Below are 22,390 nucleotides of genomic sequence, written 5' to 3' on the forward strand. Positions count from 1 at the left end.
TACATAAAGTTTGACTTGTGGCAGAGCTACCTCTTTACCTTTTTCTCTTTTTTTTTGTGATTTGGAAAATAGTGGACTATGTATTAAGAGTTAACTAGATTTTGACCCGCGCTTTAAAAGCGCGGAATTATATTCTTAATTGAATATATATTCGGTAAAATCAAAATTTGTATATATTTTATACAGTATATTTTTATTTTCCAATATGTATATATATATTATTACCAACATATACAATATTTATAATTATAGAAATTAATATGAGCACTATGTAAGTTTTTATGTGGATATTTTTCTGTTGCAGATAGTTTAAGAAACAAAGCCAGACCTATATATTTTTATATAAACTTTTTCAATAAAAACATGGTCTTTACATTTAAAAAAATATTTTTTTACATGAGATATATATTTTTTACCTGTGATCACTAAAAAATCTACTTACAAACGTCAATGTTGGATCATTACATTATTTAACTTCATATTATTTCTCATATAATTAAATTGTTTACTATTAAAAAAATATTCTAATCTTATATGTTATTCTAATATTTTCAAAATAAGATATCGAAAACATATTCTGAAGTATCTTTTTATTATTTTATTATTATAAATGAGTCTAATACCTTTTTGATTTAAAGAAAATAAAACAAATTACTATAAATATTTATATAATCGGACAAAATATTAATGGAATGTAATCTTAACAAAATATTTATGAGATGTAATCTTAACAGAATATTAAAAGACTCACGTTTAAGATATATTAAATTTTCTGAATATATTTATTAGTATATATATGGAAACATTTGCAATGACATAAATATAGCAATGGCATACTATTGTAATTAACTTCAAAAATCAAGTGCAAAAACCTATTAGGTATTTTACTTTAATAGTATAGATGAAAACCACATAAAGGATTTAAATGATTGGGAGGACATGAATATTAATGAAATTTAGAATATATTTTTGGTAGATTTTAAATTAATTTAATAATTAGCTGAACAACGAAATACCTTTTAATGAAATTCTGGCCGATAATTTTCAGTAAATTGATGTAATCATATTTGAGTTGTTTAGCTAATTTTATACTCAAGTGTTAACAACATGCATGGTGATTGATGATCGATCACCCTCGCTCTATTTTTTTTCACTGCTACACTTTTACATAACAAATGTTGTCGACAGCTCCTCCATTTCTTTTCAACTTTCACTGTGGACCTGTGGTATAGTAAATTATTGATGGTACATTTTTGGAATTCATGATGTGGATGAATCTTGTTGAAGATATGCCTTAATAATTCCAAAGTTTCATTCATTTATTTTTCTAGCTAAAAATCATACTTTTTTCTTTGCATTTTTTCTCTGGATTTTAGCAACTTTGAAATACTCTTCCCATGATAAAATCAGCCCCGTATAATATTATTTGAATTATCCAAAAATTTGACTTTTATGTAACCGGATGTTTTTTGTTTTGTTTTGTTTTAGACAGAACAATCAAATGACTTTATATGAGGAGGACCGATTTTGAACCATGCGTAGTAAAACATTTGCAACAGGTCCACGAATTTTTTGAAGAAAATTATATAGACATAAGCCCATAAAATTTTCTTTTAAGCCCCTAATTTTTTTCTCATAGATATTAGAACAGACCCCTAAAATTTCAGGGCCGGCCATATGAGTTAAAGTATCACATATATGTTGGGCGTGACTCAAGATGAATTATAACAGTCGTGTCTTTATGTTGCAACTATAAAAATCCAGGTTACAAAAAACAAAACAGTTAATTTTCTTTCCTAATGAAAATTTCTCGTCTTTTTATTATCTTTTTAGAGAAAGAAAGAAAAAAATACACGTTCAAATAAAGGGAAAAGCTTAGAAAGAAAGAGACAAAGTGGTTTAATTATAGCAATCAAATGTTTGTTAAAGCTTAGAAATAGACCCACGCTTTAATATTAGGGAAAGATTAATAGTGTAGCACTATAAAGCCTATAAAGCACAGTTAAAGACATTATGCACTGTCTTGTTTAAATCTTCCTGTATATTGAATGAGAAGTGACTTCTGCTGATGTGTCATTCATATAGACAGTCTAAGAATTTTTTTTATAATTTCGTTGGTCGATGATTTTTTATTTTTATTTATTTTAGTCAAAATATAAAAAAATAAAAATCACAGAATCAATTAATGTTAGTTGCCAAACTATTTACATAATTTTATGCATAATCATTTATAGTATCAAATATGGAAATTCTATATAATACTTCATCATTACATTTTTTATTAATAGTCAATTTATAAATTATATGAAGTATGTTGTTAAAACTTTGTTAATAAAACTAATATACTAGTTTTATTTTTCTATTATAAACCATCGTAAAAAATTTATTTTTTATATAAGTCATAATATACATATATAAAACATATAATTTTAATAATAAAATATTATAATAACTATTAATGCATCATATAACGAGTTTATTAATTATTTAAAATAGTTTAAAATCATCTGTGATAATTAATATATATAAATATATATTTTTAAAAACTTAAAGTCATTTATAATGATTCATTAGTAATGATTTATACCAGAGATATAATAGTATATATAATTATATAAATATTTGGTAATCATTTTAAGGTTTTAAATCATCAATACTTATTATTATATCACTAATAAGAACTTACAAATCAATATATAAGGATCTATACAAAATGTTATAAATATTTATAAAATCATTTATAAAGAAGAATTTCTCGTCATTTATAGGAGTTCACAAAATGTTTATGATGGTTAATAGATTTTAAATCATCACAGGAGTTTTAAAAATCTTTATAAAATTATTTATAGGAGTTTACATAATATTTATAAAATCTTTATAAAATTATTTAAAGTTAAGATTTTAAATTATTGATCATTGTTAACAAATTATTTTCTTGAGTTATAAAACCATTTATTAGGATTTATGAAACTATTTATAAAGATTTATGAAACTATTTATAAAGATTCTAAAATTTCTGAGAAATAATTCATAAAATTTAAAATTTGTAAATATTTTATGTATTATTTATAATTGTATAGTTTCCTTTCTAAGAGGTTTTAAATGTTATCAAATCAGAATCAATCGCAAATATTATTTTCTTACAAGTTCATCATTTTCAAAAACTTTTTCAAAATCTCAAAAACAAAAAAATTGTTTTGATTTTATCTAAAAGAAAGTAACAAGAAAATTACATCAATCATAAATAATTCAAAAAATATTATGAATAAAAGTATATTCCTAAATTTATGGTTTTTTTATTCTTAACGTTTTCTATTAAATCAACATAATTCATATATATATTGTTTTGTTTCTTCTTAATAATTTTTGTGTGTTTATACTTTAGTTGCAAGTGTTGGTCTATTTGTCACATTAGTTGATGTTTAGATTTTAATAATTTTTATGGACGAAAATTTGATCTACAAACCAAATAAATTATATATATATATATGTTTTAACAATAATGTTATAAAACAATTTAATGAAATATTGATTTGTAAAAGATGTAAAAAAACTAAATACTACATAAATCCTATTTAAATTTTAAAAAGTATTAATAAATAAAATATGTTTAAAATTAGTTACCAAAAATTCACTTTCGGTTTTAAAATATTAAAATATATATCATAGGTCGAAAACACAAAATATTATATTATATTAAAATTTTGTTTCCGCAAATTTGCGGGCAACCACCTAGTTAACATATAATTTTCTAACTATATTTTACAGAATTTTTATCAGTTATAACTGAGAGAAACAAAAATGAAATTCCAAAACAGTAGTATTCATTGTTTTTTTGTTAGTTTCATAACGGACCAAATCTAATTGTGTAAACTGTTGAGTCATGGACGATTCAACAGTTTAAAAGTTATACTTGTGAGTTGTAACACACATATCTATATGATGACTAACAATTTTGCATGCATCATATTTTGCAATAAATAATGTATCATGAAATTTGCAGAGAACATGGGAATTGGTCAGTGTTTGGTGATTCTCGTTTTCAGGTACTAAAAGCGATTCTTCATGATGATATCTTCTGCTTTTGTGTCTCCTAGGCTCTTATCTCCTTTTTGTTCTACTCCATAACGGAAGAATGTAATCGATGATTCTGTTTGCTAAAACAGATCTTTTTTTTCCGGCTGTAAACAAAATTATATAAATGCATCATGCTTAATCTTCTGATAACTTCAGTTTTAATACATGAGTTACTTGCACCAAAAGTAGAAAGATCAAATGCAGGAGCCACAAGAACATGTGAGAGATGAAATCTACATAATGCATTTAAATTTGTAATATGATATTTATGCAATTCATATTCTATAAGATAATATGTCATGGATCATGCTTGCTATTCTTAAACTTCAGTTTTTAAAAGATAATATGTCAAGCATCATGCTTGATAATCTTATAACTTCAGTTTTAGTACATGACTTTTTTTTTTTTAGTACATGACTTACTTAACCAAAAGTACAAGATCAAATGCATGGGAATATATGAGAGATGAAACCTACATAATGCACCTAAATTTATATAATATGATATTTATGTAAACATATTTAATTAATCAAAGCATAAAAATCTGTACATTTGAAAACACAGTTTTTTAAAAAATCTTATTTTAAAAGTATTTATTGGATACAAGCGCATATAATTTTCAAAATAGAGTTTAGAGGCAACCACATTGTCAAGAGATATGACGCAATGAATTTCAAATCTCAGTTCGAATCTTGTTCCCACTACCACTGGAGCTGAAAACATAAAAGTGCGATCTCAGCAAATCGAAGATGAGTCGTGCGAGACGTGCTTCTCTAGTGGCGTATCTAGGTTTCGAAGGCACCGGAAAGTTGAACCCGCACAGCTTCGAATGGCCGTTCCAGTACGACGAGGCCCGCCCTATCCTCGACTGGATCTGCTCCTCTCTTCGCCCGTCCAAAGTCCTCTCCCTGTGCGTTTACTTTGCCGCTCTCCCGTTCTACGATTCATGCTCTTGTTTGAATTTGTGTTGATTTCTAGTGAATTAGGTATATGCCAGTAGTGATGAAGCTCATGTCGTCTCAACTAGAACATACCTTGTGCTTATACTTTCGATCACTGTTGCTAGTTAGCTAATTTTATCCCATTAATTGATCAATGCTATTCTTGCATTTTAGTTTTGAGGAACATATTAGCAATGAATGAATCAGATATAATTCCTATATGCATGCACACGTTCAGCTGGATATTAAAGTCCTTGTTATATTTAGTGAATGGAAAGCTCTTCCATCCTCAGCTATTCTCTGTAGTGTACTTTGGTATTTTTTTTTTAATTCAAGATACTTCTCCCTATGTATTTGGTTCATATATCAGTGGCTAATGGGATGTTCTCTTGTTTCTGGATCCAGATATGAGCAATTTCATAGAGAAGGGAAGCTCTTAGAGGTAACTACTTGTTTGCTTTGAGAGTTCATAAAACTTGTGTTTCGTCTTAAGATGTTATTTCCTGCCTTCTTATGGTGCGTTTCTTTTTTTCTTTTTACATGGATTCAGGGTGATGATCTAGACCGGGCTTATGATAGCATATCAGCATTTTCTTCAAGGAGAAATAACCAGGAGGCTGTTTTTGGAGAAGAAGAAAGCATAAAGGGAAATTTATATCACACATGCGATTCTGTATTTTCTGTTTCATGCATGAAGGGAAATTTTGTACTGTCATAAGTGTGCCTAAGAAATTTTTGCCAAGAACCTCGTTTCTGTTTCTTGTCACTTGGAACAAGTACACCTCTCCAGGTTTCTTAGTGTAAGAGATCTAGCTCCTTAGGTGTACAGAGTGCATCATGTGACTAAATTTTGTTGACGTTTGGTGCACTGTTAAAAAGCCCTTGTAAACATAAAAGTACTTTATAAATTTAAAATAAAACCGCGCTCAGTGCGGATCTCATATGTTATCAAACGGTCAAATATACCAAAATTGAGGAGAACATTTTAAGATAATAACACAACTTTATAAATCAATGTTTTATGTTTATAATTTTATTATACATTCTACTTAGACATCAGTTATTTGTGAAATAAAACTAACGAAAAAGCCATGCGCTCATCAGTCATCACTGAATCAAAACAAGTATAACAGTCATTTGTAAGAGTACGTAGATATCAGTAATCGTATGTAAGTAATGCTAACTAACTCCATCCAAACTAAGACAATACTAAACCATCTTAACTAAAGTCTAAGACTATGAGTAAGTGACCCATGAATAATTGGTCTTCTCTTTTCCATTTGATTTACAGATAATAAAAGATGAATAGTTTTGATTGGGAAGTGGAAATCAGCTGGAAATCTCTTGTCAGTTTCCCGCCGTATCTCTCTTGTAACAATCAGTGGAAATCAGCTCGAAGTTTCCTGTAAGTCTTCGTTTGAAATTTGAAAATGTGGTGTGGCACTGTGCCCTACTCTATTTCTTTTTCCGTTTGGAATTTTAGATAGTTATTAGGTGTGTGCTCTATGTCAATTGCCCAAATATTCTTGCATTATAAACAAGGTATGCTATGGCCCATGGTTTTGTCTTTTCTTTTAATTTAAAGTTGGATGTGACCATTATTGCTCTTCACATTTCTTTCAAATTACCTACAAATTTGTTGTGTGCTTTGAATGGAAAATGGAAATCAGCTCGAACTTTCCTAAAAGTCTTGGTCTTCGCTTCCTTACTCTTATATATGTGTCTACACCCTTTCCTGAGTTCTTCACCACAATAATATTAATTACAACTGCTCTTCTCTATCCTTTTTCCATGGCTTCTTCCTCTACTACTACTACTTCTCACAACTGGAGATACAATGTTTTCCCAAGCTTTCGTGGAGAAGATGTCCGAGACACATTCCTCAGCCATCTTCTCATGGAGCTTGAACGCAACTTGATCACTACATTCAACGACAATGGCATCGACAGAAGCCGCCCTATCGGACCTGAGCTTTTATCGGCGATAAAAGACTCTAGGATCGCAATCGTCATCTTCTCTAAGAACTACGCTTCGTCAACATGGTTTTTAAACGAACTGGTGGAGATCCACAATTGCATTAAGGATCTGGATCAGATGGTGATTCGATTTTTTACCATGTCGATCCTTCTGAGGTTAGAAAGCAGACTGGGGAATTCGGCGGGAGGTTTACAGAAACATGCAAGGAAAAAACAGAAGGTGAGATAGAAAGGTGGATGCGAGCACTAACGGATGTAGCAAATTTGGCTGGAGAGGATTTTAAGAATTGGTACGTTTGTTTATTTATCAACTAAGTTGGTGGCCTGCAATTTGTGCAGAATTATATATATATATATATATATATATATATAAAATAGTAATTTATGTTCTAAATTATTTTCTTTTGTTTCATAGTTTTATTTATGGGATGTTGATTCTAGATCAAAATCGTTTTTTATTAGTAATCAAATTATGAAATTCGGAATTGAACTTAAACACTTATTGTATTTATTATTAGCATAAATTCATTTTTGCTTTTGATGTTTCATCATGGACAAATGCAAATTAATTTATTTTAGGTTAGGAACATAATCGTTTATATATATATATATATATATATATATATTTAACATAAGTATATAATTCATATTATAAGATATATTTTCAATAATGATTTACCTTTAATCTTAACTTTAATACTGTAATAATTATTTGGATCAATGTTTTAATAAAAATAGGAGAAATTGGCTATCACAATAGTCACTAAAATCATAAACTAAATATTAGATTAACGTAATTACAATATTATCGGTAGATATTGTTAATATCTGTTTATTAATTAAATGTTCTAAATATCATGATAATTACATAAATTATTTTAAATTCATAATATATATATATATATATATATATATATTATTACAATTTTTTAGTCTTTATTAATTATCTTAAATATACATTATTAAAATAAAATATTAATTAAACTAATGACTTCTCATAAAATCATGAGAATAAATTCTCAAATAGTATAAATGATTTATTTGAATAGATTTCAAGTGTCTGTTAGTGACATCTAATATATTAATTTCAGGACTGGTAAAGGCGAAGCAAAAATGATTGAACATATAGCAAAGGATGTGTTCAGTAAACTTATGATGCCATCAAATGATTTTAGTGACATTGTGGGGATTGAAGGTCATATTGAGAGGTTGAATTCGCTTTTGTGTTTGGAGTCTGATGATGTTAGAAAGTTAGGCATCTGGGGGCCTTCAGGGGTAGGTAAGAGTACCATAGGAAGAGCTCTTTGTAGTAAACTCTCTAGCCGATTCCACAAACACGCTTTCTTCGTCTCTTACAAGAGTAAAAAAAAGTGGGACGATAATAAATTGAAGTTGTGTTTGGATGAACGGCTTCTGTCGGAAATTTCGTGTCAAAAGGACGTAAAGATACGTCATGCAGGTGAGGCAAAACAAAGGCTAATGCATAAGAAAATTCTTATCATCGTTGATGATGTGGATGATCGTGAAGTGCTAAACACCTTGATGGATCAAACTAGTTTGGTTGGATCCGGGAGCAGAATCGTTGTGATAACTCAAGATAGGAAACTTTTAAAGTCTCAAGAGATTGAGCTTATTTATGAGGTGGAGCTCCCATCGCACGATCTGGCTATGCAGATGTTTTGTCGATCTGCGTTTGGGAATAACTCTCCGCCTTATGGTTTCGAAGAACTCGCTACTAAAGTTACGTTGCATTCCAGTAATCTTCCTTTAGGTTTAAGTGTCTTGGGTTCGTCGTTGAAAGGGATGAACAAGGACGAGTGGGTAGAGATACTGCCTAGGCTCCTGAATAGTTTGGATAGGAAAATCAAGAATACACTAAAAGTCTGCTATGATAGGTTAGATGTCCAAGAGCAAGAATTGTTCCTTTGGATTGCATGCTTACCCGATGGTCGTAAAGTCAAGTTCTTAAAAGATTTGCTCGGAGAAGGTGCTGAAATTGGGCTCAAAATACTGAATGACAAGTCCCTGATACGTAGGGAATCAACAGGAATTGTTCGAATGCACAATTTGTTACAGAAGTTGGGTAAAGAAATCGATCGTGCAGAGACCACCAACAATTGTAGGTTCTTGACGGAAGCTGATGATATATGTGATGTACTTACCGATAAAACTGTGAGTTAACATATGGCTTTCATGCTAGACTGGATCGTTATTTGGTTATTGATCAATATAAGGATTGTTAAGATACAATGAGGATTTTAATTTTTTTTTTTCAGGGCACAGAGAATAATCTAGCCCTGGATTTGAACATGTCGGAAATCAACAAGACATTGGTTATAAATAAAAAGTCATTTAAAGGAATGCGTAATCTGAAACTTCTAAACTTTTACAAATCCTGGTGGCCATGGGAGACTGGAAAAGACAGATTGTATTTACCTGATCAAGGCCTGGATCCTTTTCCACGCAAACTCAGATTGCTACTTTGGGATGAATATCCATCCAAATCTATGCCTTTTAACTTTAGAGCGGAATGTCTGGTTGAACTCAAAATGAAGAATAGTAAGCTTGAGAAGCTGTGGGAAGGAATTCAGGTATTACTTTTAACAAGATTTAATTAGGTTTCCATTTAAAAACAATAATGTCATCTTCACTTTTGAATTTGGAACTAGCATCTAAATACAGCATATAAATACAACATCGGGATGTTGCATCTACAATATGTTCATTTTTAGATCATTTCCAATGTATTCTTCTATTTTTACCTCTAAAATCTAGAAATTCTATAATAGAGATGTGTTTTACTCCAATGTATTCCTCTAAAATAGAAATCTTCAAATATATAGCAAAATATAGAAGAATGCTATTTATTTCTCTATAAATAGAGGAGAAAATAGCAATCTCTATTTTAGAGATAGAAATAGAGGTGGGTTAGAGTGATTTTACCTCTAAATACTATTATAGAGGTAGAAATAGAAGAGGGTTGGAGATGCTCTGTTAATAGCATTTGGATACATTTATTTGTTTTTATCATATAATAGCATTTGAATGCTATTAGCAATAAGACTAAAAGTATAAGCTTTAAATTATTAATAATGAATTAGTTATTATATTTAATAAAATTCCTATTTTGTGGTTTTAATGAGAAACTTTGATTTTGCAGTTTTGACGAAAAAATCTTGATTTTACAGTTCTAGCTAAAATATGGTTTTGCAGTTTTTATGGGAAAACATGGTTTTGCGGTTTGGACAAAAACATGTTTTATAGGTTTAGTGGGAAATATGATTTTGCGGTTTTGGTGGGAAATATGTTTTTGCGGTTTTGGTATAAAACATGGTCTACGGTTTTGGTAGAAAACATAATTTGTGGTTTTATTGAAAAATATAATTTTACGAATTGGTTGAAACCTCAATTTTGTGATTTTAGTGGGAAATCATGATTTCATGGTTTTAGCGTAAAACATGATTTTACGGTTTTAGCAGAAAAATGATTTTACAGTTTTAGTGAGAAAACATAGTTTTGTAGTTTTAGCAAAAAAAAAACCTAATTTTGTAATTTGGCGGAAAATAAGATTTTATGGGTTTGATCAAAAAGTGATTTCATAATTTTGACAGAAAATTTTGATTTTATGGTTCTGGAGAAAATACTCAATTTACTGTTTCAGTGGAAAGTTGTATTTAAACACGATTTTTTGACTTTTGGGGAAACATTATTTTGCAGTTTTAACGAAAATATGATTTTGCTATTTTGACGAGAAAAATAACTATATTTTCGGTGGAAATTTTAATTTTACAGTTTTCACAAGAAAAAACTTCATCACGTGGTTTTGATGGAAAACTTGCTTTTACATTCTTTTTTGTGGGAAATTTTGATTTTTGGATTTGACAAAACTCGATTGTATAGATGTGCTGAATAACTCAATTTTACGATTGGCTGAACCTAGTGTTTTTAAAATTGGATTAGATCGGTGGTTGAACCGGACTCAACCGTGAACCCAAAGATATAAACAAAGTTGGGTTGATGGTAAAACATAAAGGATATCAAACCAGCTAAAAACATATCAAACCGGTAAAAAACCAGAAACTGGTGAACCATTAAATCAGTTTCGAACTGCGTTCGGTTATTAAATGTAAAATTTTGAATTTCAATTAGACAATCACTATTCTTTAATATAATATTTTCTTTTCATTTAACAATAGGTGATATCTTTTGAATTTATGGTTTTTCAAAAAAAAAGAAAAAACAATTTGGAGAGTTTTAAACTTGGCCATTATACTAGTTCACGTTTTAACCATTTTACAAAGTTTCCACAAACTACAGTTGTGAGCCAACCGAAAATGAATCTAAGGTACAACTTACTAATTTTTTTTGAACTTTATTTTTGTATTCTAGTTGACTTCTAAGATAGCTTGGCTTATCGTTTCATGTATTTTTTAAATTTTAATTATTTGTCTATTATATTACACAATGGAAGATAATTCCTATGTTTCAATTTCTGAATCTTACAATTATAGGATATGATTGATATTTTCTATTAAATTTACGTGCATATGCATAATATCAATTAATTATGATATTTTTCTGAATAAAACTATACCTTGTTGGAGCACATTGAACCTTAACCTAAGAACTTCTCCATTTTGGTTGTCGGGCCGGTACTAAACAAAGAATATTTTGGGTTATGGATTAATATAGTTTGACCAGGTTCAACCAAACTAATTTAAGTTAAAAAGGTAAAAACTAAAATATAATTAAATCTAGATGCTTTGTTATTTATCTTCAATAGATTTTATAAACATTATTTATTAAAATTTTTAGTAGAAATAAGTTTGTAAATTTAAGTAAAAACCAAATAAAATCAAATATAAAATCATCATTATAAGTTCATATATAAATTAATATTTTGATTTTGAATATCTATCATCATGAGTTATGAAGATTCAAAAAATTGAGTATAAAAAAGTATTTTTATTTGTATAGCTGTAATATTTTAAAAGACAAAACAACTAATAAAAATTATCATTGATAGTAAAGTACAAACAAATCAGATACAGTATTTAACTAACAATCTGAGTATGTGTCCGATTCATGGTTAATTCGGCTCTACCGTTGGTTCGGTCCAGATATAAAAACATTGTAGAAAATTCAATTTTACGATTTGTGAAGAATTTGATTTTATGCTTTTTAGTGAAAACTCAATTTAAAGTTTGGACAGGTTAACATAATTTGTGGTTTTGGCGAAAAAACTCGATGTTATGGTTTTGGCATAAAACGTGATTTTCTGGTTTTGACAAAATTTGATTTTACGATTTTGACGGGGAAAAAATTGTTTTCCAGTTTTAACGAAAAATATAACTTTTTGGTTTGGTGAAAAAACATGATATATAATTTTTTAAGATATTTTAGATTTTGCTTTGAGATGAAGGATTAAAATGTAATAGTGTATAAAGAAACAACTTTGGAACATTTGCATCTAGATGCGTTCAACATCCAACATAAAAAAAGAACATGGACAAATTTGTAATTTTTAATTATCTCAATTAGTAAATATATTTCGTATTGATTTCCCCTTTTTATTTGGTCAGCCTCTTGGAAATTTGAAGGAGATGGATATGAGTTATTCTACAGATTTGAAAGAGATTCCAGATCTTTCAAAAGCCACAAAAGTCGAAAGATTGAAGTTTTGTGGATGTAAATCTTTGGTGGCACTTCCTTCCTCAATTGGTAATCTCAATAAACTGTTTCAATTGATTTTTTCGGGATGCAAATCTTTGGTGACACTTCCCTTTTCAATAGGGAATCTTCATGGACTATATATATTGGATCTTACAGAATGTTCATCTTTGGTGACACTTCCTTCCTCGATTGGTAATCTCAAAAAACTGTTTCAATTGATTCTTGCGAGATGCAAATCTTTGGTGACACTTCCTTCTTCAATTGGAAATCTTCGTGGACTATATAAATTGGATCTTACTAAATGTTCATCTTTGGTGACACTTCCTTCCTCAATTGGGACTCTCAGTAAACTGTCTGAATTGAAGATATCGAAATGCTCAAACCTTAAGTTTCTGCCAGATGATGTTGACTTTGAATCTCTTAAAGTACTCCATCTTGAGGTAGACCTCCCCTATCTTGACAAATGTTCACAGTTGAGAATGTTTCCTCGTATATCAAGGAACATTACATCGCTTCAACTAGCAAAAACTGCATTAGAAGGAGAAGAAGATAGTTCTTGGATTAGAGAACGCTATTGGGATGATGTACCATTGAGTTGTATGCCACCTAATTTCAACCCACAAGATATGGAGCCCCTTGAAATGAGTACTGGCAGGCTTAAGAAGTTATGGAGAGGGGTCAAGGTAATTAATAGCTATTTATTGTTAATTAATACCATATTAATATCTTTGTGCTGATCTCACTCTTGAATATTACTCCTTCTAGTTTTTATTATAACTTGTTTTAGAATTGTGCATATAGAATAAAAATAATTAATTTATTATATATATATTTTTAAAAAATCATAAATTATTTATCTGACAACAATTTAATTAATAATAAAATAGAATGTTATTATCATTGGTCATATAACATTAATTGTTAAAAAATATTTTCTCTAAAATAAGTTATATTAAAAATTGAAGGAGTATAAAATTTTGTGAATTTAATAATTTGGTGTTCGTAGCTAACCTAAATCGAAGACATAATATGTTTCTTGTTTATTTTTCAGTCGCCGGAAAACCTCGTCGAAATTCCAGTTCTGTCAAAGGCCATCTACCTTGACTATTTGGAACTCAATAAAAGCTTTGTGATGCTTTCTTCTTCAATTAGGAATCTCGACCAACTCAGGAGCTTGGACATGGAAGGGTGCACAATGCTCGAGGTTCTACCAGTCGACATAGACTTTCATCTTACAGAACTCGATCTCAGTGGATGCTCAGAATTGAGAAATTTTCCTCGGATTTCAACCCGCATTAGACTTCTCTATCTAGATGACACTGCAATTGAAGAAATTCCTTCCTGGATTAAGAATATGTCTAGTCTCGCTAAATTAACGATGCGTCGGTGCAAGAATTTAAAGAGCATCTCCGCAGAGATTTTTAAAATGATATGTCTTGAGGCAGACTTTTCAGACTGTGGAGGAATCACAAGAATCTGTGATCACTTACCAGGGCCGCACAATAATTTCTTTGATATTTCTTCATATCCTTTCGGATTTCCACCAACGCCTCCTTTCAAGTTCTATAATTGCTTCAGTTTGGATAGAGATGCACATGAAATCATTATACAGTCATACCCAATCATGGCCGTTATACCAGGTGGAGAAGTGCCTACGTATTTCACACATCGTGCTTGTGGAAGTTCTCTAAGTATCCTTTTGTCTGAGAGCTCTCTTTCTCAAAGATACACAATTGTTAAAGCTTGCATCGTGGTTGGACTTTCAAGTCACTACCCTGCCGGATACTTCACTGTTCGTCAGTCCTTTCGAGGCCAGCAAGAAGAGACTGATTGTGATTTTAAAGCGGACGCGTGCACGTACGAGATAGATCATATGGTTTTTTTCAACTTACATTTACCAATAAAACGAGTGAATAACTCGCCATCTGAACTGAACAACAACGTTCTACTACTTGAGTTTTATAGCAACCATTATGATATATATTATGAAGGGTGTTCCTGCGGCAGCCCTGGCCGCCATAATCAAAATTCTACACTTGAAGAGATAAAAGGATGCGGTGCACGAGTCATGGATATCTCAGAAACAGACTACGAAGAAAGTGATGAAGAGAGCGACAGAAGCAAGGAGAAGGTGCGGGTTAATGGGCTTTATCATATACTGAACTGAAAACTCTAATAGCTATTTCTCTTGTCAGATTCAACTAGAAAAAAAGATCATATTCACTTGATTTGTTATGTTACAGATGACAGTTCCAACATTTCAAGAACATTCCAACTATCTGAACATCCAACCTGCAGTGAATCCCGGACTGGTGGCTCCGAATTTGGACCTTTACATGGGGCTGGCTGGAGCATCTGGTGGTGAAGAAAGTGATGAATATTATGAAGGGTGTTCCTCCGGAAGCAGCTATGGCAGCCACAGCCAAAATTCTACCCCTGTAGAGATAAAAGGATGCGGTCCAAGAGTCATGAATATCTCAAAAACAAACTTTCGAGAAAGTGATGAAGAGAGCAACAGAAGCAAGAAAAAGATGCGGGTTAGCTTCAACTATAAAAAAATTCAAAAAGCCATCTCTTTTTGTCAGATTCAACTATAAAAAAAAATCATATTCACTTGATTTGTTATGATGCAGATGACAGTTCCAACATTTGAAGATCATTCCAACTCTCTGTATATCCAACCTGCAGTGAATTCCGAACCAACGGCTCGGAATTTGGAGCTTTCCTTGGGGTCGGTTGGAGCATCTGGTGAGGTATCTTCCGGAAGCAAAGTGCCCTCACCTTCAAGGAACTTCTGTGGCGATGGAGCATCTTTTCTTGGCGGAGAATCTTTGCATTTCGAACCCATGATAATCGAGCAACAAAACACTGGGAACATCCAATGAGGATCTTTATGATGTACTTAGACTTTTTAACCCAGATGTTTTTTTTCTTTCTAATACACAGAAATAAGTTTGATGAATGCTAGAATTTGGTTCAGTATATATGTAAAAAGAAAAATTATGGCTTAGAACATGTAGTACTAGAGTTGATTTGAAGTATGTATTGTATAATTCAGTCTATACTATTATTAGCTAAGTTAATTTGTTTACTTTGTCGTATTCTCCTTGTAGTGTTATTATTTAAATTTTCATTTTAAAATATATGTATCATAATATTAAAAATAATTAATAAATAATAATCTATATATTATAATTATACTATTATTTGAGAAGTGAATTTGCTTACTTGTCATCTTTTCTTTCTATGATTTTAGGATAAACCATTAGCTTAACTAATATCATTATTATTATTATTATTATTATTATTATTATTATTATATTTAAGATAATTAATAAAATAGTTCATATTCACTTGATTTGTTATTGATGCAGATGACACTTCCAACATTTCAAGAACATTCCAACTCTCTGAACATCCAAGCTGCAGTGAGTTCCGGACTGGTGGCTCAGAATGTGGACCTTTCCCTGGGGATGGCTGGAGCATTTGGTGGTGAAGAAAGTGATGAAGAGAGCAATAGAAGCAAGAAGAAGATGCATCGTGGTTGGACCTTCAAGTCACTGCCCCCACCGGCTACTTCGCACTTTGTCAGTCCTTTCGAGGCGAAAAAGAAGAAGAGTTTTGTTGTCATGTTAACGAGGACGCGTGCACGTACGAGTATCGAGATGGATCATTCTGGTTTTGTCCTCCTTACATTTGCAAATAAAACGAGTGGACAACTCGCCATCTGAACTGAACAACAACGTTCTACTACTTGAGTTTTATAACAGCCATTATGAATGGTGCTCCTGCGGCAGAAAAACTTCAAAAGCTATCTCTTTTGTCAGAAAAGAAAAATCATATTCACTTGATTTGTTATGATGCAGATGACCGTTCCAACGTTCCAGGAACATTCCAACTCTCTGTACATCCAACCTGCAGTGAATTCCGAACTGATAGCTTCGAATTTGGACCTTTACATGGGGCTGGCTGGAGCATCTGGTGGTGAAGAGAGTAACAAAAGCTAGAAGAAGATTCGGGTTAGCTTAATCATAAATTAAATTGAAAATTTGAAAAAGTTATTTCTTTGGCCAGATTCAACTAGAGAACAAAATCATATTCGCTTGGTTTGCTATGATGACAGTTCCAACATGTCAACAGCATTTCAACTTTCTTTCCTCAAACTGCAGTGAATTCCGAACCGGTGATTTCAAATTTGGAGCTTTTCTTCGGGTTGACTGGAGCATCTGGTGAGGTATCTTCTAGAAGCAAAGTGCCATCACCACCTTCAAGAAACTTCTGTGGCGATGAAGCATCTTCTTTTGACCCGTGTCTTGGCGGAGGATCCAACGAGGATTCTTCATTTTCTCCACAGCTTATAGACTTTTCACCTATGAACTATTTATTTCCGTTATAAAGATATAAGTTTGATGAACGCTGGAGTTTGGTTCAGTCACTCATATGTAAAAACAAAATTTATACCAATTGAATGATTTTATGTTTTTTTCATATCCTCTCACGTTGAATATTTCATCAAAAACCACACTCCTCTCAACCTCAATCTTCATCCTCATTACAAGAATTCATTATTTGTTCTCATGTATAAAATCTTACGTCGATAATGTAAAAAGTTAAAACAATCACAAATTTATCAGCAATATCGCTCAACGTCAAAGGCCCGGCAACACATTGATATTTGATTTACTATTTTTTTTTTTGGGACAAATTTTGATAAAGCATAATTTATCGGTTAATTAAATATTACACAACTATAAATATTCCACTGAAACCATCTCAGCATTTCCATACCACTTACGCTCTTCTTCTCCTCCGGCACACTCCAAACTTACTCTTGTCTGAAGAAATCTCTGACGTGAAGTTCGACTATTAGCATCCGTTATTGTTTGCTACGTAACCTAAGATCTTGCTAGCATTTAGATCTCTGATGCTCGATTCATTCTTGTGAGCATGGACAAGGAGCTGTTTATGAACACAGAGCTTCATCCACCGCCGGAGATAGCGATGCATTTCGAACAACCGTCCTCTTCATCCCCGATGCTTGACTGGCCGTTAATGGATCCAAATCTAGCTCCACATTCGCCGCCGCAAGATTGCTTCTCGTGGGAAAAGTCAACGGAACAACAGCAACAACAAAAACAGAGCATCTTCGACTCTGCTCTGAGCTCTCTAGTCTCCTCTCCGACGCCGTCGAACTCAAACTTCTCCGGCGGAGGAGGAGGTGAAGGCTTCATTATCAGAGAACTCATCGGAAAACTCGGAAACAGCTCCGCGACTCCGATGAGTTCTCCACCGCCGATGATCAACAGAACGACGCCGTTCACACGTGTCGCCAGCACACCAGCTCTTAACGGCCTTGTTTCTCCGACGGTTCCCGCCGGAGAGTTTTCTCGGAAGAGAAAATCTGTGTCGAAAGCTAAATCCAAGGAGAACCCACTTCCCACTGCTTCTCCATCACCAAGTTTCTCAAAGGTAAATCAATTTTGCCGGAAAATTTTCTTGATTTTCCCGCAAAGTTTCCATCTTTTTTTTCTCATCGAAAGAGCCCATTGTTTTCGTTAGCGTTTCTCGAATAACCCAATTCTCTAAAAAGTCAGCTTTTTACATTAAAGTAAATAAAAGTCATAACTTTTTGAAATATTTTTTTTAATTTCTCAGACGGCGGAAGAAAAAGGAGGGAAAAGGAGAAGAGAAGACGAAGAAGATAACACAACAAAAGCACCTGAGCCTCCTAAAGACTACATCCATGTTCGTGCTCGACGAGGCCAAGCCACTGACAGTCACAGTCTCGCTGAAAGAGTATTTAATTAATTAATTAAGCACTCTCTTTTTTACTTTGATCATTTGCTTTATTTTCAGTAATTAAGGTTTAATTAATTTTTTTTTAAAAGATTGATTGTGCTAATTGTATTTTAGTTTATATTAGAGTTTGGATTTGATTAGTTATTGAATGTGGGGTTAGGTTCGGAGGGAGAAGATTGGTGAAAGGATGAAGCTGCTTGAAGGCCTTGTCCCTGGCTGCAATAAGGTGAGAAGTTTTGTTTATCTTGAGTTTTGGACTCTGTTGATTAGCATAATTAAGATCAATAATGTATTTTTTTCTTTGTTTATTCGATGAAAAGGTTACTGGAAAGGCATTGATGCTGGATGAAATTATAAACTATGTACAATCATTGCAAAGACAAGTTGAGGTATTATTATTATTTGGTTTTAAATTCATACTATAAATCTAATTAATTGTTTCATTAATCACAGACAAGTTGAGATATTATTATTTGGTTTGCTTCATCTAGTATCTTGTTTCACTAATCACCGAATTTTAATTATTTACAGTTAATTTTTCTAATATTTCTTGTTTAATTATTGGCAGTTCTTGTCAATGAAGTTATCATCAGTGAACGACACCAGGCTGGAGTTTAACGTGGATGCTCTTGTGTCAAAGGATGTTGTAAGTCACCTTAAACATAACATCAATTAACAACCATTAATGATGATCACTTCAAATTGCTAGTTATCAACTTATTATTTCTTATCATTCTTTTTCTTTTTCTTTTTCTTTTACTTGTCATTACGTTAAAAAGATACTTTTTCAATCGGCCCATCTATATTATAAAAGAGAAGTACTCATATAAAATATCTCTTAGTTTTCAGTGTTATTTACACTTTCATGCCACTAACATTAACTAATATTTCTTATTTTAATGTTGTCTTTTTCACTTTGATTAATGTATTTTCCAAAATTAAATTTGAATTTTAAGCAAAAAAAAATTAAATTTGAATTAAGTACACAATTAAATAATACTTCATATTTTAATGCTTTGTCTTTTCCACTTACATTAATGTGTTTTCTAAAATTAAATACACTTCATTAACTTTTCAATTAAATCAATGTCAAATTAAAAAAAATTCATTTTTATTGGACAAATAATTCATCGAAATTATAATATCAATTCTCCATTGAACAAATCTTAACGAAAAAATATTACCAAATTAAACCGAAACTAGATAATATCCAAACGGATTTACCATTTTGGTATCTAGAGAACCATAACTAAACCTTATCCGAATGAAATATTTCGGATATTCGAATGTATTTAAATCATATTTATATACTTCAATATGTTAGTTATTTTTCGAGTTAATATCCAAGATATAAGCTATTTTAAGTTCATTTGAAATATAAAAAATAGTCAAAAGTAAACATCTAAAGTAGATAAACAATAATCAAAACACCAAAAATATATATATATATATATATATATATATATATTATATATTCATCCAATATATTCTTCATCCAAGTTAGTTAATTTATTTTAATTTTTAATTTAGGTACTTTAGCTTACATTACTCAAATTTACATGTTATATTTTTTAGACTTAAGGATATTTAAAGATATATAAATTTTGAAAAATTTAAAATAATTTAAACGGGTTATCAAACCGGCAAAGATCTAAATCAAACAGGAACCAAAGTTTATAAATACCGGAATAAAGATAGAATCTTTAAACTCAAAAATATCAAACCCGAATAAATTTTAACCGGATTCGAGTGGATACCCAAATACCTATTCCTAACTTAGTCAATATAAAACGATCAAATATTATAAATATACTATTTAGTATAAATAAATAAAAACTAAAAATGAAAATTAATATCCATGCGGTCGCACGGGTCAAGATCTAGTTAGCATTAATCCTAATTACTTTTAGTAAACTTTTTCAATTTATTTTAAAAAGAACCTTTTGTATTTTCTATTGGAAAAAGTTGCAATCTAATCTTTCTTTTAAAAAAAAAATTCTTCAGATGATTCCATCAAGCAGCAACCGGTTGCATGAAGCAGGACTCCAAGCAGAGTCTTTAAGTCATCATAGTTACAATAATAATTCACAATTGCACACTAATGTTTCTTCCAGTAACATGATGCTTCAATCTCCTGTGAACTCACTGGAAACCTCTACCTTAGCCAGTAGCTTCACCCACTTACCAACACTTACCCAATTTACTGACTCAGTATCTCAGGTTTTTAAGCTATCCTTCAATTTTTTTTCCCTGTTTCCATTTTTATATAGTCAGATGATTTGAACATACGTTTGTGTGTGTTTTCAGTATCAAATGTTTAGCCAAGAAGATTTACTGAGCATTGTAGGGATGGGAGTGGCACATGATCCAACCATGTATCTCAAAACATGAAAATTGAGCTTTGATCAACCACATATATTTTTCAAGGTCTCAAGCAAGGGAATAAGAAAAAAGATTGAGGGGTGTACATAACCACGCCAGTCTCTGTGATTTATTCCTATACTCATTACTATACATATACACATTTATGACAGTAACCTATTTATGTCATTTTACAATTCATTATTAGGGTTCAATTGTATCGTTATCTTTGGATTCCTTTTGCTTGTATGATGTTATATCATTGTAGGTTCATAACCTCCACTACAATCCATGATACTTAATCTACAGCAGATTAGGCTAAACAAAAAAAAATGTATCTACTAGAGTAAGTGATAGGCGATACTAGTTCTAACTTGGACCCTACGCAAACTATTCCACATGATTAGAATTTTCTTGGTATATTGAAATCAAGTGTTCATTTATTATGTCGAATCAAATGTTGTGGTTAGTGTGCAATCTTATCTAAATCATTTTACATGATACAATTTACGACATAAAATTTGCCCACAAATATCATGAAACAAAAAGTAATCAAAATCGTAATGATGGACTAAAATCTGATAATATTATCTCTAGATTGATTAATCAACCATCTAAATCTTGAATTTTCAGAAAATGGTGTTTAATATTTTGAGTATCATACAATCTTGACTTGTAAGTTGATGTAGTTTCAACCAAACGTGGTTCGTTTATAAGAAACACTGATAATCTTGAGTTTATTTATAGTAGTGCAAAACGATTACGTAAAATGAATAACTGACTTATGTAATAACAACAATGATTTTTTTTTGTAATAAAAACAATGATAATTATAACTGTTGCAGGATATTATTTTAAGTTTGAATGGCAATTAAAAATTTAGCGATCACATGGCTATGGTCCTATGGACTCTGATTCGTGGACTTGGCTCACGGAATAATGATAAATGGATTAATCACCAACTACTTTTAAGTTCATTATTGAAAATTGTTAATTAAAATCTTTGTAAACCTTTCTGCTTGTACATATAAAATAACGGATTGGATTATTGAGCATATGAGTAAGTAGGGTGAATTAATTGTTTTAATTTACTAGTACTTTATTTTTTTTCTGTGCTAACTATTACTTTAATCTTTTGTGTGTGCTAAGTGCTAACTAGTCCATTAATCTTTTCTATTCAGAAAGCAAAGAAAAAAAAGAAGAAGAAGATGCATTGAATGTGCGCGGTATATATCTAATTATATAAAGTAGAGTTTGAATCTCTCTTAGGGTGTCCACCTAGGATTCCAGGTCATCAATTCACTCTCCCTGCTTCTGCCACGTGTCACGTTTCAGCACTTAGCTTCGTCTGTCGTTTGAAACACACGATTCTACATTTAGAAGGGTGTATTGAATCAAAGACTTTAGATGATTGTGAGATTTGATTAAAATCCCCTGTTATTCAAGTAGTGATTTAGATTATCTTTTAAAAATCCCCTGTTATTCAATAGGAAATTTGTTCAAAGTTATTAACTATCACTTGAAATCATCTGTTATTCAATTAACAATTTTTAAAAACTAAAT

At 31.1% G+C, this 22,390-nt stretch overlaps 3 protein-coding genes across 3 annotated transcripts; all 3 read left to right on the forward strand.

The window, feature by feature from the left end:
- Positions 1-4,701: 4,701 nt before the first annotated feature.
- LOC108810966 (AUGMIN subunit 3-like) lies at positions 4,702-5,960 on the forward strand. Its single transcript, XM_018583033.2, has 3 exons — positions 4,702-4,987; positions 5,424-5,460; positions 5,569-5,960. The coding sequence occupies exons 1-3, from the start codon at positions 4,827-4,829 to the stop codon at positions 5,734-5,736; spliced, it is 366 nt and encodes a 121-aa protein (XP_018438535.1). The 5' UTR covers positions 4,702-4,826; the 3' UTR covers positions 5,737-5,960.
- A 748-nt stretch (positions 5,961-6,708) lies between these two features.
- Positions 6,709-15,768, forward strand: LOC108811996 (protein SUPPRESSOR OF npr1-1, CONSTITUTIVE 1). Its single transcript, XM_018584122.2, is given in 9 exon segments — positions 6,709-7,119; positions 7,122-7,284; positions 8,086-9,166; positions 9,271-9,585; positions 12,577-12,715; positions 12,788-13,350; positions 13,719-14,798; positions 14,911-15,204; positions 15,301-15,768. Coding segments are annotated over 9 exon segments (4,197 nt in total). The 5' UTR covers positions 6,709-6,809; the 3' UTR covers positions 15,553-15,768.
- Positions 15,769-17,425: 1,657 nt separating this feature from the next.
- LOC108811997 (transcription factor bHLH78) lies at positions 17,426-21,105 on the forward strand. Its single transcript, XM_018584125.2, has 7 exons — positions 17,426-18,136; positions 18,323-18,463; positions 18,627-18,692; positions 18,787-18,855; positions 19,035-19,112; positions 20,471-20,686; positions 20,774-21,105. Exons 1-7 carry the CDS (start codon positions 17,615-17,617, stop codon positions 20,855-20,857), a joined length of 1,176 nt encoding a protein of 391 aa, XP_018439627.1. The 5' UTR covers positions 17,426-17,614; the 3' UTR covers positions 20,858-21,105.
- Positions 21,106-22,390: the final 1,285 nt, after the last annotated feature.

The sequence above is a fragment of the Raphanus sativus genome, chromosome 6 (genome assembly GCF_000801105.2).
Source record: "Raphanus sativus cultivar WK10039 chromosome 6, ASM80110v3, whole genome shotgun sequence".
NCBI classification, from domain to species: domain Eukaryota; kingdom Viridiplantae; phylum Streptophyta; class Magnoliopsida; order Brassicales; family Brassicaceae; genus Raphanus; species Raphanus sativus.